Source organism: Colias croceus, chromosome Z (assembly GCF_905220415.1).
Source record: "Colias croceus chromosome Z, ilColCroc2.1".
NCBI lineage: Eukaryota > Metazoa > Arthropoda > Insecta > Lepidoptera > Pieridae > Colias > Colias croceus.
The window spans coordinates 14,288,261-14,301,269 of NC_059568.1; the positions used below are offsets into that span (position 1 = coordinate 14,288,261).

The 13,009-nt window shown below is 32.4% G+C and overlaps 1 protein-coding gene across 1 annotated transcript in view; it reads right to left on the reverse strand.

The window, feature by feature from the left end:
* LOC123705545 (adenylate cyclase type 6) overlaps positions 1–13,009 on the reverse strand; it is a 229,186-nt gene that overhangs the window by 126,364 nt on the left and 89,813 nt on the right. The window contains exon 3 of the mRNA XM_045654375.1: positions 10,125–10,322. Coding sequence (XP_045510331.1) covers positions 10,125–10,322 — 198 coding nt within the window. The remainder of the gene's footprint in view (positions 1–10,124; positions 10,323–13,009) is intronic.

A 13,009-nucleotide genomic window follows, 5' to 3' on the forward strand; every position in this document is an offset into this window, starting at 1 on the left:
TTATATTAACTACATACAATTAATAAACCAATTTGAAATATTTTCTCTATATTTTCTATATTCCTCACAGTTTTTGGGTACAACCTGCATAAACGAACTCTTTTCGCGAAAGACATTATACATAACTTTTATTCTCAACAGGACTAAGAAACAAAAGAAAGTTGATATCATCGCTCACCGCTCTCACTCATTTCTCTCCCTTAAGGTTCCTAAATCCTAGTTCACCCTTGCCAGAGGCATGTTACCTTTTAAGCAGAATAGCTTATCCTGGCCCTTTGCCCTGAGGCAACCTTATTACACTTGACGAAAACAATAGCAAAACACGTTTGGACCTTGCCAGCCTTCTCTGATTAGTTATTTAAATTAACATTAGAAATTCATAATTATTATTTAATGTGAGTGTAATGTTGAAATCATAGAAATAGTGTTAATTTTAGTTCACAGCTGGTATCTGAATTAAAAATAGATCAATTTATAAATTATAAAAGATCTTAAAAAAAGAAAGTAATTAAATGAAACTTTATTCATACCTATCAAATAGATACTCAATTCGGAGTACTAAAAATGGAAAGTTTTATAGTTTTAACGATTTCCTACTCAATCACGCAAAAAATAATGAACCAAATGATTTTACTACTTAAAGACACTTTTACGAAAATTACCTTATTTTTACATTTTTCTACGCCGTAGTTAAAGCATTTAATTAGTCTAAATAAGACAGTTTTCTCTATCTAAATTATAATGGTTAATGTTAATGTGCCTCTATGTATATCAACTTATATATAATCATCCTAAAGTTCTTACATGTTTTAACTATAGGAATCAAGACAGACATTTGCATTTATATTTACCCAAGTGAATCTAAACAAATTGAATTGGATAAAACATGGGAAAAGTTTGATTTTTCCAAACATAATTGTTATTTTAGAAATCAATCTTATATATAAAAATGAATCGCAATATGTGTTGGTAAGCGCATAACTCGAGAACGGCTGAACCGATTTCGATACTTATTTTTTTATTATATTCCTTGAAGTACGAGGATGGATCTTATGTAGAGAAAACGTAAACATGTACCACGGGCGAAGCCGGGGCGGACCGCTAGTTTTAAATAAGATGAATCAGGAAATTCAGTTACGTTGAGTTACGAATCTAACTTATTTGCACAGCCTCAGGTTGTAATTATACCTTTACTTTGGAATTACAATCTTAAATGTGTTGATTTTAAGTTCAATTTTCTTTGTCACCAATTGTAAAGTTTCTTGCCTACTTGTTCAATTATGTCGAAAATAAATGGCCGATGAACAATATCTATGAATAAGATATATATAGTATTTAGTTAAAAATTCATTTATGGGTCAAGGTATACGCTTATACAAAGAATTCCTCTCAATATTAAAGAGTTTAGTAGTTCTAAATTTAAAACTTATATAAAAAATGTACTAGTTCAGAGAGCGTACTACAGTATTCAGGAATATATGGACGATAAAGACCCATGGAGGGTTGTCGCGTAAAAACCACAGGACAGTTCTTTGGCATATTATGATATATTATGTTTAAGTTAGATATAAGTTACATATTATGTAATATTGACATGATTTTAAAAGAGCAACTATGGAGTTTCTTGCCGATTCTTCTCCATAGATACTGCTTTCCGAATCGGTGGTAAATGTTAAAAATACTTATGTAATGACGATTCGAAAGTGCTACTAAATAGTAGTCTAATTGAATAAATGAATGTTTGAGTTTGAGTTTAAGTATATAACAAAGCTTTATCGCTGCATAGTATGAAATAAAGACGCTTTATCTATTGTCCCTATTTATGAGGTTTTAGACAAAGCGGGCGAAGCCGCGGGCGGTAACCTAGTCTTATATAATTATCTAAAGAAAGCCATTCGCTGTGTACCCAGCGTGATTAACTAACAAGTAACAAGCGTCTAATCTTTGCCATAATTAACGACAACTATCGTTTGTTTGCTCGTCTCCAATAATTACTGCGCGGTTTCCAGGGAAACGTAATCATGTGAAACAAATAATGATGCTGCTATTCTATTGATTTCATCGCAAATATTTATCGTATCATTTCAAAGCAGAGCTGGCGCCATTGGGTGGAATTTGTTATATTTTTGTATACATGGATGATGTAGTTGTTTTGTTGTGTTGTAATGATCTCTCTCGTAGATTCATACTAAAATTATATAAACTAAAAATACCTTTTTACGACACAAAAAGATGAAAATATTTAGTTTTATATTGCATTTTAATGTTTTATAAAATAATATTTTTTATAGAATAAAAAAATATGAATTTAATTATTTCACAGGAAAGGGAAAGTGGATTTAACTTATTTTTTATTAATAAAGGGATTCGATATACATCATCATCAATCAACACAAGATATTCTATACCTAAGTAAACATCAAGACTAATGAATTTAGTATAGTACTTAGATTATGTGATTTAAAGGATAAGGATGACAATCCATACTTCCATACTAATATTATAAATGCGAAAGTAACTCTGTCTGTCTGTTACTCAATCACCCTGAAACTACTGCACCAATTTTCATGAAATTTGGTATGGAGATTCTTTGATACCCGAGAAAGGACATAGGCTACTTTTTATTCCGAGAAAATGACGCAATCCCGGATTACCAACGGGAACGGGAACTATGCGGGTTTTTCTTTGACTGCGCTGGCGAAGCCGCGGGCGAAAACCTTATAATTATTAATTTATAGGATTACAACCAAAAGAGCATTATATAGCAATCTCAGGTGTACAGTCTTAAATATTCAAAACAACTATAAATTTTACTTTAACGTGTTATTTTTAATTCATTAACAATAATTTAAACCTCGTTAAATCTATGTTAAAAAGAAAAAAGTCGTGAAAAGTTGGACGCGCAAAGCAATGTAATAAACAAGATAGACTAAATAAATTAAAAGCACTTGTTTTACTGAAAACACAGTTTAAAGTGCTACAACAAAACCGCGACTGTATTTAAACTTAAATAGAATTTTTTATCCCAGCTTTGTTTACACGAGTTTGCTAAATGTGTTTCGAGGTTTTTTTCGTGGAACACGAAGGGCTTCATTTCAAGAACTGAAAAAACTTGACGTTTTGTTTAGGACTCTTTGGTTACGCTTTTTCGTGTGTATTTTGTATTATAGGCCGGGAGATACTGACACAAAGTTTCGGGCGGACTAGTCCGCCGGTACAAATGACCCGAAATTTTGACCATCATTTTTATTTTTGTGATTGCGTACTAAGACCTCTCTAGAACCGCCATCCTGTAACAAATGACCCGAAATTTTGTGTCAGTATCTCCCGGCCTAGCATATCATTTTAGATTAATCAATAAGCTTGTAATAATAAATACAAAAAAATAAAATATCAATGAATTTCGTTAACCTGTATAGTGGTAGTTTTATTTTACAAAAACTCCTCATACCTTAATATCTTTGTTACAATGTTATACCATCATAAACAAGCTATAACATCACCGAAATCGAACCCCGAACACGTCTTAAGTGCTAACCAATGTACCAGAAAGATCCTTTTATTATAATCCAAATGTTCCGAAGGCGTGAAAAAATATTACGGAATATTTCGATAGACAGATAAAATATTCAAACACACGTACGGTACAGCGTTATTGCGTTAATATATTACATTTATTCAACCCGATTTTCCTTCATGGGGAATATTTGCACAAGACTATGGAGATAGAAGGAAAACGTGAAGTTGCTTTTCCACCAATAACGCGCGAGGATTTGTATCGAGTTTGTCAATAACCAATAGTATCGCTTCAAACGCTAAACTCTTCAAACTTCTAACTAAATGAAGCGATATGATTGGTTCTTTACAAACACATTCTTATGTTGCACCTATGGTTAAATATTATAAAGCTTTCCGCCGTCTGTGTGTCTGTTTGCTAAAATCTTTAAAACTACGCAATGGATTTTGATTGTCTAATTTTAATAGAAAGAGTGATCCGAGCACAGTACATAGGTACAATCTATATATATAAAAGAAAGTCGTGTTAGTTACTCCACTTATAACTCAAGAACGGCTGAACCGATTTAGCTGAAAATTGGCAGGGAGGTAGTTTAGAGCCAGGAGAAGGATATAGGATACTAAATACGTACCACGGGCGAAGCCGGGACGGACCACTAGTTTGTTATAAGACAAAATTAGCGAAGCTGCGGGCGGTAAGCTAGTTTCAGATAAAGCAGTATCAAATGGCTTGTCTGATCCAGATTGATCGGGATTTAAAACTCAATTTATTAGAAGTTAAATAAAAATGGTCGAGTTCCCTAGTATGTTGCAACGTGAGCTAAACGTGCAAAAAAAATTCATAACATTAAAAAATACAGATTTGATAGAAACATTTTATAACGTTCATGCAATCACATTAAATGCGAAGGTATATTTTTAGATTTCGTTTTCAAGAGCTCGGAAGAGACAAAGGATGACGATGTTGTTTTGAATATTATTATTATGCATTGCAAATAGTAATACAGAGAAAATAAATATAAACATGAATTAAGTATTAAATGTAGTATTTAATTCATTAAGCAATGGCTTATACCTACTATAATTACTTACTACATATTTTTAACAATAAAAGTATCTTATTCATTTTCAATACTACAGGTACGTAAAATAACCAGCATAATTGCATATTCAACACCAGACCCGCAAAATCTCTAGAAATTTATTTATCCCACCAAAAACATAAATGTAAAATTTGGAGCCGAGTTCATACGTTGACTTAATTTGCCAAAAAAAGAAATGAGATCTAAATGTGTGCCAAGTTCTGCAGACAGTCCAGAAATTTATTTACAAAGATGTATTAAGTTCTTAGGTTGACTGAAAACTCAATTGTTTTATTTTCCCTTAGAGAACAATGTTTATTCCAAAATATAACTTTTTTAATTTGAATAATATAATTATTTTCACAAAGCAAACAACTAATGATCTATTGAACCCCACAATTTGATGAGGCTAGTTTTACATAATGTTTATATTTTGTGAGGTTCTAAAAACTAGCCTTATCAAATTGTGGGGTTCAATAGGTCATTAGTTGTTTGCTTTGTGAAAATAATTATATTATTCAAATTAAAAAAGTTATATTTTGGAATAAACATTGTTCTCTAAGGGAAAATAAAACAATTGAGTTTTCAGTCCACCTAAGAACTTAATACATCTTTGTAAATAAATTTCTGGACTGTCTGCAGAACTTGGCACACATTTAGATCTCATTTCTTTTTTTGGCAAATTAAGTCAACGTATGAACTCGGCTCCAAATTTTACATTTATGTTTTTGGTGGGATATCATTACTTTTTGTACAGAAAATTACTCTGCAAATTTGATTTACTTTACTTTATGAATATAATACTTTTTATATACGATTTTTTTATTTTTTCATGCGGTTTCTCTGTATGGTTTGTTTAATATTATTTTCTATATTTTCTTATATGTTATGAATGTCATTATCTGCAATTTTTTAAACTCGTTTTCTGTTTAAAAGATTACATGATTTTCTAAACATCCAGCGTGAATTTGTACACACACTATTACCAAGATGCAAAGATCGTTGTAGAAGAATCGTCGCCTTACTCCATGACGTTACGGTATTGCCATGACGCGATCTTGAAATTTTACTCTAAACGCGCTTAAAGATGTTTCACTCATATTAATATTACGCAAATTAAATCATTTCGACCTTCGACGAAGCCTTCTTCCATTACACCATTTATGGTAATTATTTTTGCATGCTTGTATTGGCTGAACATGTTTGTGCTTTATTAATATAATTGTATCACCATTGAAGACCATGTTTAAAGCAAAATAAAGATTTTATTTATTTATTTATTTATTTATTTACACTGAAATTAAAACTAATACTCATAAATAAAGAATAAATAAATGTGAATATGTAAAATTATATATTATTTTTAACTGTATGAGTAATATTTTTATTACAATTTTCTTTTATTTTACGTTTAATAACAGTTTTGAATAAAGAAATCATGCAATCGAAGTAATCCGCCCTAGCGATACTAGCGCGAGTGAGTGTGATGTCAGAGGCGCTTCGAATCTACAGATGTTTCGTCCTAAAATAAGTAAACTTCAATAATCTATATCTCAGTCATTTATTGATGGATTTCAAAATTTTTTTCGGCCACTGATTAGTTTTGATCTATTTTTTAAGACTAGTAAGGTGAATATACTATTTTATTTTTTTTTAAACTTTTCCATTTTTCCATACAAACAAAATTTATGTCATTGAAAAAAAAATTAAATACAAATAAATTCAGTATTTTCTGATTTTTTCCTTTGTACACTCACTATTACCTAGTTGATTACAAAATTTGAACTTTCTAGGTCATCTGGAAGTGGGTTAGGTTTTGTATATGTCTATAAGTCAGTCAGTCTTAAAAATTGCGATTTTTGGATATTAATATCTACGCAACTGTTTAATCTGTATTTATGAAATTTAAGGTTCTTGTTTATCTTGAGGTCCTGTTGATATGTACCAAATTTGGTTTATTTAACTTAAATAGTTTTCGAGTTATAAGGGGGTGAAAAGTGGCTCGAAATGGTTCGTGTAAATATACACACGGCTGCTGCTCGCCAGTTCTCTTCGCTTGAACTCGGCTTGACACGCTGCCGCGTGTCTAGATACTAGAAACGGGATATTTGAATCCTACTAATATTATCAATGCGAAAGTTTGTGAGGATGTGTGTGTGTGTGTTTGTTACTCTTTCTCACAAATACTACTGAACCGATTATAATGAAATTTAGCACACATATAGAGGGTAACTTGGATTAACACATATGATGGGTTTTATCCCGGAATTCCCACGGGAACGAATTAAAATAAAATTATTAAAAAAGAAAAAAACGTAACAACACGTTTGTGATATTAATGAAATAAAGGAATACTTACATATTATAGTAAAACCTTAATTATAGGTACTAGCTTGACGTAAGAGTAATAAAAAACAAGCTACCTACATATTTGTTACATATTCATAAATAATTTAACACACTTACGTTATAACCGAGAGTCCTATAATCAACATTTCTATTAATTAAAATTAGAGTTTGCGTAGATTTTTCTAGTGTCATGGAAAAACACATAAGGTAGTTTTTATGCGAAAATTTCCACAGGACTTGGAACTAAGCGGGTTTTCCTTTGGCTAGGCGGGCAAAGCCGCTTTCGTACTAATTACGATGAAGTAGATATCATATCTAATGTATGGGAAACAGATTGCGGATCATAATCAACAAATTAACATGCGGTAATGTTCATTAGAATCAATAACAATTGGTCACTTGATTGCAATGATATTTGCTATTGGGATTCTAATCAACCTCTAAATGAGGAATCAGTCAGTTCGTGCTCGATTCTATATTTTTTGAAAATTTATTATTAACTAGCGGTCCGCCCCGGCTTCTTCCGTGGTACATTTTTATGTTTTCTCTACATAAGAACCATCCTCGTACTTCAAGGAATATAATAAAAAAAGAATTATCGAAATCTGTCCACCCGTTCACACGTAATGTCGTGACAACGCGAAACGGGTTTCATTTGTATAATAGATGATTTAGATACAATTGAATGTGGATGATGTGGATGTACTTGATATTTTCTTCAATTACAGTTTTAAATATATAGCAATTCTTGTGGCAAATAAAACAAAAAATCTGATATTCAGAAATGATATTGCATAGAATGACTCATTTCTAGTTTTGATTTGTTTAAATTACTAATTCTACTTAGTATTTACTATTATTAAAGATTTATTAAGCAGTATACTATTGAGAGATAAAAACACACAAAAATACCAATTAAAACACACAAAAAAAACGACGTGTGGCACTCGGGGACTGTCGCGGTAAAGCTATTGCATGCTATGCCTTCAAGCCACACCTCCGCCCGTCGGATTGGGGAGCGTGAGGTTTTTCGTTACGGAATTTCTCGATTCGGTCCCCGCGCTCAAGGCCCGCGATAGAAGCTATGCAATAGCTTAAAACAAAAATTCAATATTATAAGTCAACATAAACCTAGCTCTAGATACTAACAATTATTACCTTAACGTTAAAGCCACTACAACTGAGTCAATACTATTAAATCAATTCCCAGTGCGATAAGTGCGAATGAACAGCCAAAAGACAATTCCATTTTCACATGAACGAGTCTAAAAAGCCTTTAATTCACGAGTCTTTAGGCCACTAATGTTGTCTGAGTATTGAGTTAGAACACGTGTGAATTATTATATCTTTAAGATGTTATAAAGAGAATACCTACTTACATGTAAAACGTTTATTATAGAGACAGATTGACGTATCCATACTATTAATATTGTCTGTCTGTCTTTTACTCAATCACGCCTAAACTACTGAACCAATTTTCATGAAATTTGGTATGGAGATATTTTGATACCCGAGTCCCGAGAAAGGCTCTTTTTTATCCCGGAATGACGCAATCCCTGAAATCCCACGGGAACGCGAACTATACGGGTTTTTCTTTGACAGCGCGGGCGAAACCGCGAGTGAAGGCCTAGTGAATAATAAATACATTCAATACTGCTACAATGGTACCCTTCTAGCTGTTATCATCCATTGATTTCGGTTCATTTCAAATTCGTAGATTTTAACCACAGACTAATAATAATATACTACGTAATTTTAACATTATTCTGATGACGTCATGTTTCCGCAATGAATAATTTATATCTTTTAGATAATTTACCGCTGATTCCGAGATTGTTGCGGAGTCGTTATCGGAAATCTCAACGGGTGCAAAATGTGCTTTAGAATATTTTCTGTTGTGTCATCATAATATTGAGATGTTTAAATATTTATACGCAATTCATGTTATTTTTATGAGGTTTGGAAGATTTTATTCTATTTTCAGACATAGTTTATCTTTATTCCTTAGTTTGTTACATTTTAACACCATCCGTTCTATGTTGTTAACTTACCCAGAATTAGTAATGAGAAATTTGTTGCTTAAAATATTTATATTAGAATTCTGTGCTTAAACAGTTTAATGAATTTCAAATCTTAGATATCTAATAAACGTCCGACTGAAAATAGTTGGATAGGAGAATTTAAATGATATTTTAAATATTTAATTGTATGAAATACTAGCAGTTTGACGTGGCTCTGCCCCGGGTGGCAGACACAGAGGTGTTCTTTTGGTTGCATAATGTTTTAGTTTTAACTGTTTTAGTTGCCTACTAAGGAAATTGAAAAAGTAATAGTTATATAAACAGAAAGTAATCTCAATGACTAACTTTGTTATCTATAGGTACTGGGTGTCCCGCCCATTCCCACCGTTGGTATACTAAGCTCAAAGGAGGTTATAGTTTTGCATACGCTGAGTACGTAAAAAGTACTTATAAAATTCCAGATGCATTTTTTTCAAATACCTATCTGAATTATTAAAACTCTATATTGTGTATACCCGCAACAAGCAACCCGCCCAACTTTGATACGCACGTGAGCTTTCTTTTAAGATTTTGTTTTCATTGATAAAATGCTCACATAAGCGAAGCGGTATGTGCCAGCTGCGGGAGTTAGAGAAGAAACCATGGATGTTAAGGAAAAATTTACCAAAAAATTTTTGAGGTATTTTTTTTTGTTTAAGTATTTTTTACGTGATCAGTGTATTCAAAACTACAAGTCCCTTCGCGCTTAGTATACCGATAGTGGGACACCCTGTATAGATTGTCAAGTACTTTTAAGTACGTAGAAAAGTAAAGTTTATTTGGTCATAATATAGTTTTTAACTCAACGCTAAAAGAGACTTAAATTCTACGTCCCATAAAAGCTACCGTTTGCGTAGTCACTAAAAAAGTCACTTCTGCTTTACTATGCTACTATTTAATCTATTTAATTCTAAAAGAGTTTGCACACTGTGAAAGTCAACAATCTTTAACTCTAACTTCCTTACATACTTAATAAGATCGGAAGATCCTAGAGTCTATTTGAAGTGACTTAATGAGTTAGCGTTTTTTAGGGACTATAGAGAAACGTTTGACCACGATCTCAGCTGTATCTCTCCAAGCTAAGACGTAAAATGTGTCAAAAAGGAAAAATACTCACTGAAGTCGGGCTTTTCTTGCTCCGGTTTGACGAGAAGTGTTCAATCACTTCCCAGTTTGACTTCTTCGGTGTCTGGTGCTCGACGGGCGAGGAGGATGCGCGGGGGACGGCGGCGGGCGTGGTGCGACCGGAGTCGTCCGCTCTAACCGAGGTCCCGGCGGACCGGAGAGAGGCGCAGCGGCGGCCGCGCAGTGCGTCCTGGAGACAGGATAGTATTAAAGTATGGAAAGTATGTCTTAGTAATAAGTCTTTAATTTATGAAGTATATAATTTGGTGAACATGCTTTTATTATAGGTTCTTGTTTGCGGATAACTTATTCTTATGTAATAACGGGCAAAGAACTGAAGCGTCAACGAACCGTATGTGATGATTGGCGCCGCTTATAATCATCTACAAGACCTAGACGGTTCCTTAGTAAATTTATAACAGTGTGTACCGTACAGCTTTCACAATCAGACTGAAAATATATTTGTAATAGGTACTTGTACCTATAATTTCCTTTCCTTTATCGTATTACTATAGATGATATAAAGCCTACCATTAATCTGAACATAATCTCATATCCCGGAAATTACGAAGCACAACCAGGCATATCCATATAAACCTAATTCTCCATTCACAAATACAGTACTGATTATATACTAACTTGTATACAAACCGCCAATCTCCTGTATGTGATGAGCCGTTTAATGGTTATAGCTCTGGTTATTTTGGATTTACAAATACCATTTAATATAATTCCAAAACCATACGGAAATTTAATAGAAATCCAATCAAAAACAAATCGTTTGGATGATGACAAGTTATTTATTGTATTTTGTAATATTATACTAACTGTAACTGTGTGGTTTTACCCGCATTGCCTCTTATTGGTCCTAGCGTAATGATATATTATAACCTTCCTCGATAAATGGACTATCTAATACTGAATGAATTTTTCAAATCGGTCGCGTAGTTCCTCAAATTAGCACGTTCAACAAACCAAACAAACAACCTCTTCAGGTTTATAATATAACTAGCTTACCGCCCGTGGCTTCGCCCGCTTTGACCTCTTGAATCACTCTATCTATTAAAAAAACCGCGTCAAAATCCGTTGCGTAGTTTGAAAATTTAAGCATACAAAGGGACATAGGGACAGAGAAAGTGACTGTTTTATACTATGTAATGATTTTATAATATTTAGTGGCGTTTAACGAAATAAACAATCCTTTTAGCTTCATAATAGGTATTGAAACGACGCTAAACGCGTCGCTAACTACGCTTTTATTGTATTTTTTTTTATTATTTTTTTATATTTAGTGCTTAACTCAAGATATTTTCAGGGTGATAGTGTAATATTTTAAAAGGAATACTAAAGCATTGTTGGTACAAGAGCATAAAGAGCCGCATATATGCAAATTGAATTGCACAGTCGTATACAATAATTCAATGCTCTTCTTGGACTTCACTTGGAAATGTTGCATTATATTTTTTGCAATTTCCTTATATAATAATATACTAAACTAAATTTATTTTTGTGTTATGAGTAATAACACTCTTTTATTTTTGCAATGTTCGTCTTGTTTAAAAAAAAAACAATCAAGAAGTGCTGTATTTTTTTATAATCCTTTTAAATCAACACAACGTTAATAGGTTTGCAATAAGTTGAATTTAAAAAACTAAAATAAAACAATACGATTTACCAACCAGAAAATTGGAAAACAGTAATTCCTTTAAAGTAAAATTAGGTAAAATTTACATTTCACAATAGCATTAGTTTAAACGCGCCTTTATAATTTAAACAAACATCACGATTGTTGTACGAACGTCCTATCATATATCTATTTCTTTCACTCCAACGACACTATATAAATATTTATAGACAAGGACATCCATAGGAAACTACAACGAAGGCAGCAAGCCGCATGATTGATATATCCCATTTGTCAGTGTCAGCTTAATTGAAACATTTCAGTTGCGAAGCCATCGATATCTTTATTGAAAATATTTTGAAGCAATTTAACAATCAAACTCTATATCTGAATATAACCAAATCATATAAGGCAAAAAAGCCAATTTCTCTAGCCAAAAGTACCTTAGAGGTACCACTAAAACGAGCATCTATTAAGCCTGGTTGCTTACCGGGAAGTTGTTTATAAGAGGATTAGCGTACCTTTCGGAAACCTAACCAGAATTAATAAGGATTTTCGTTTACTTGAACCAGAAAAATATATGCCTCACTTATAAGATGTAAATTGTGCTAAGGGACGAATAAAAAACGTTGCTACGCAAAGGCCACTTTTTTTTTCATTTCATTTTCTAACATTTTCGAAGTTTGGTAATAAATTAGTTGTTTTTATTGTTTACATAATTAAACAATTCCCTTTATATTGAAAATAATAGACAATATTGAAGAAGTACAAAACCGAAAAAGTTTCTAAGTAAAAGGTGAAAATTAAAAAGCAGTTATTATAAAAAAAGATTATTGGAATACGAGTAAAAGAAAGTTCATTAACAATCTTGTAAAAGGAAACTAGAATCGTTTGCCGCTATAAAGCTTTGTGATACCTTTTCGTTTTGAACTGAATTAATGCATTCTGGCTCGACAGTTTTAAATGTAACATAATCAGGGCCTTAGGCAATTTTACTCTTTGAATGTTCTGCGCAATTAACTCAGAAGACGACTTCCTTAGGTTATAAAGCATCACATTTCACGACCTTTTTGCCGCTGATAAAGAGATGTCTCAAGTGTAGGTATTGGGAGCATTTAATTCTATTCAATATTTTCTTAAGTTCAGTATTGATACGCTATTCGGTGGTGTGTGTAAGAATGTTTTTGTAAACAACAATTTATATTTGTATTTTAAGTTATTGTTACCTTAGGCTTTCAGTTAATATTTTCGAC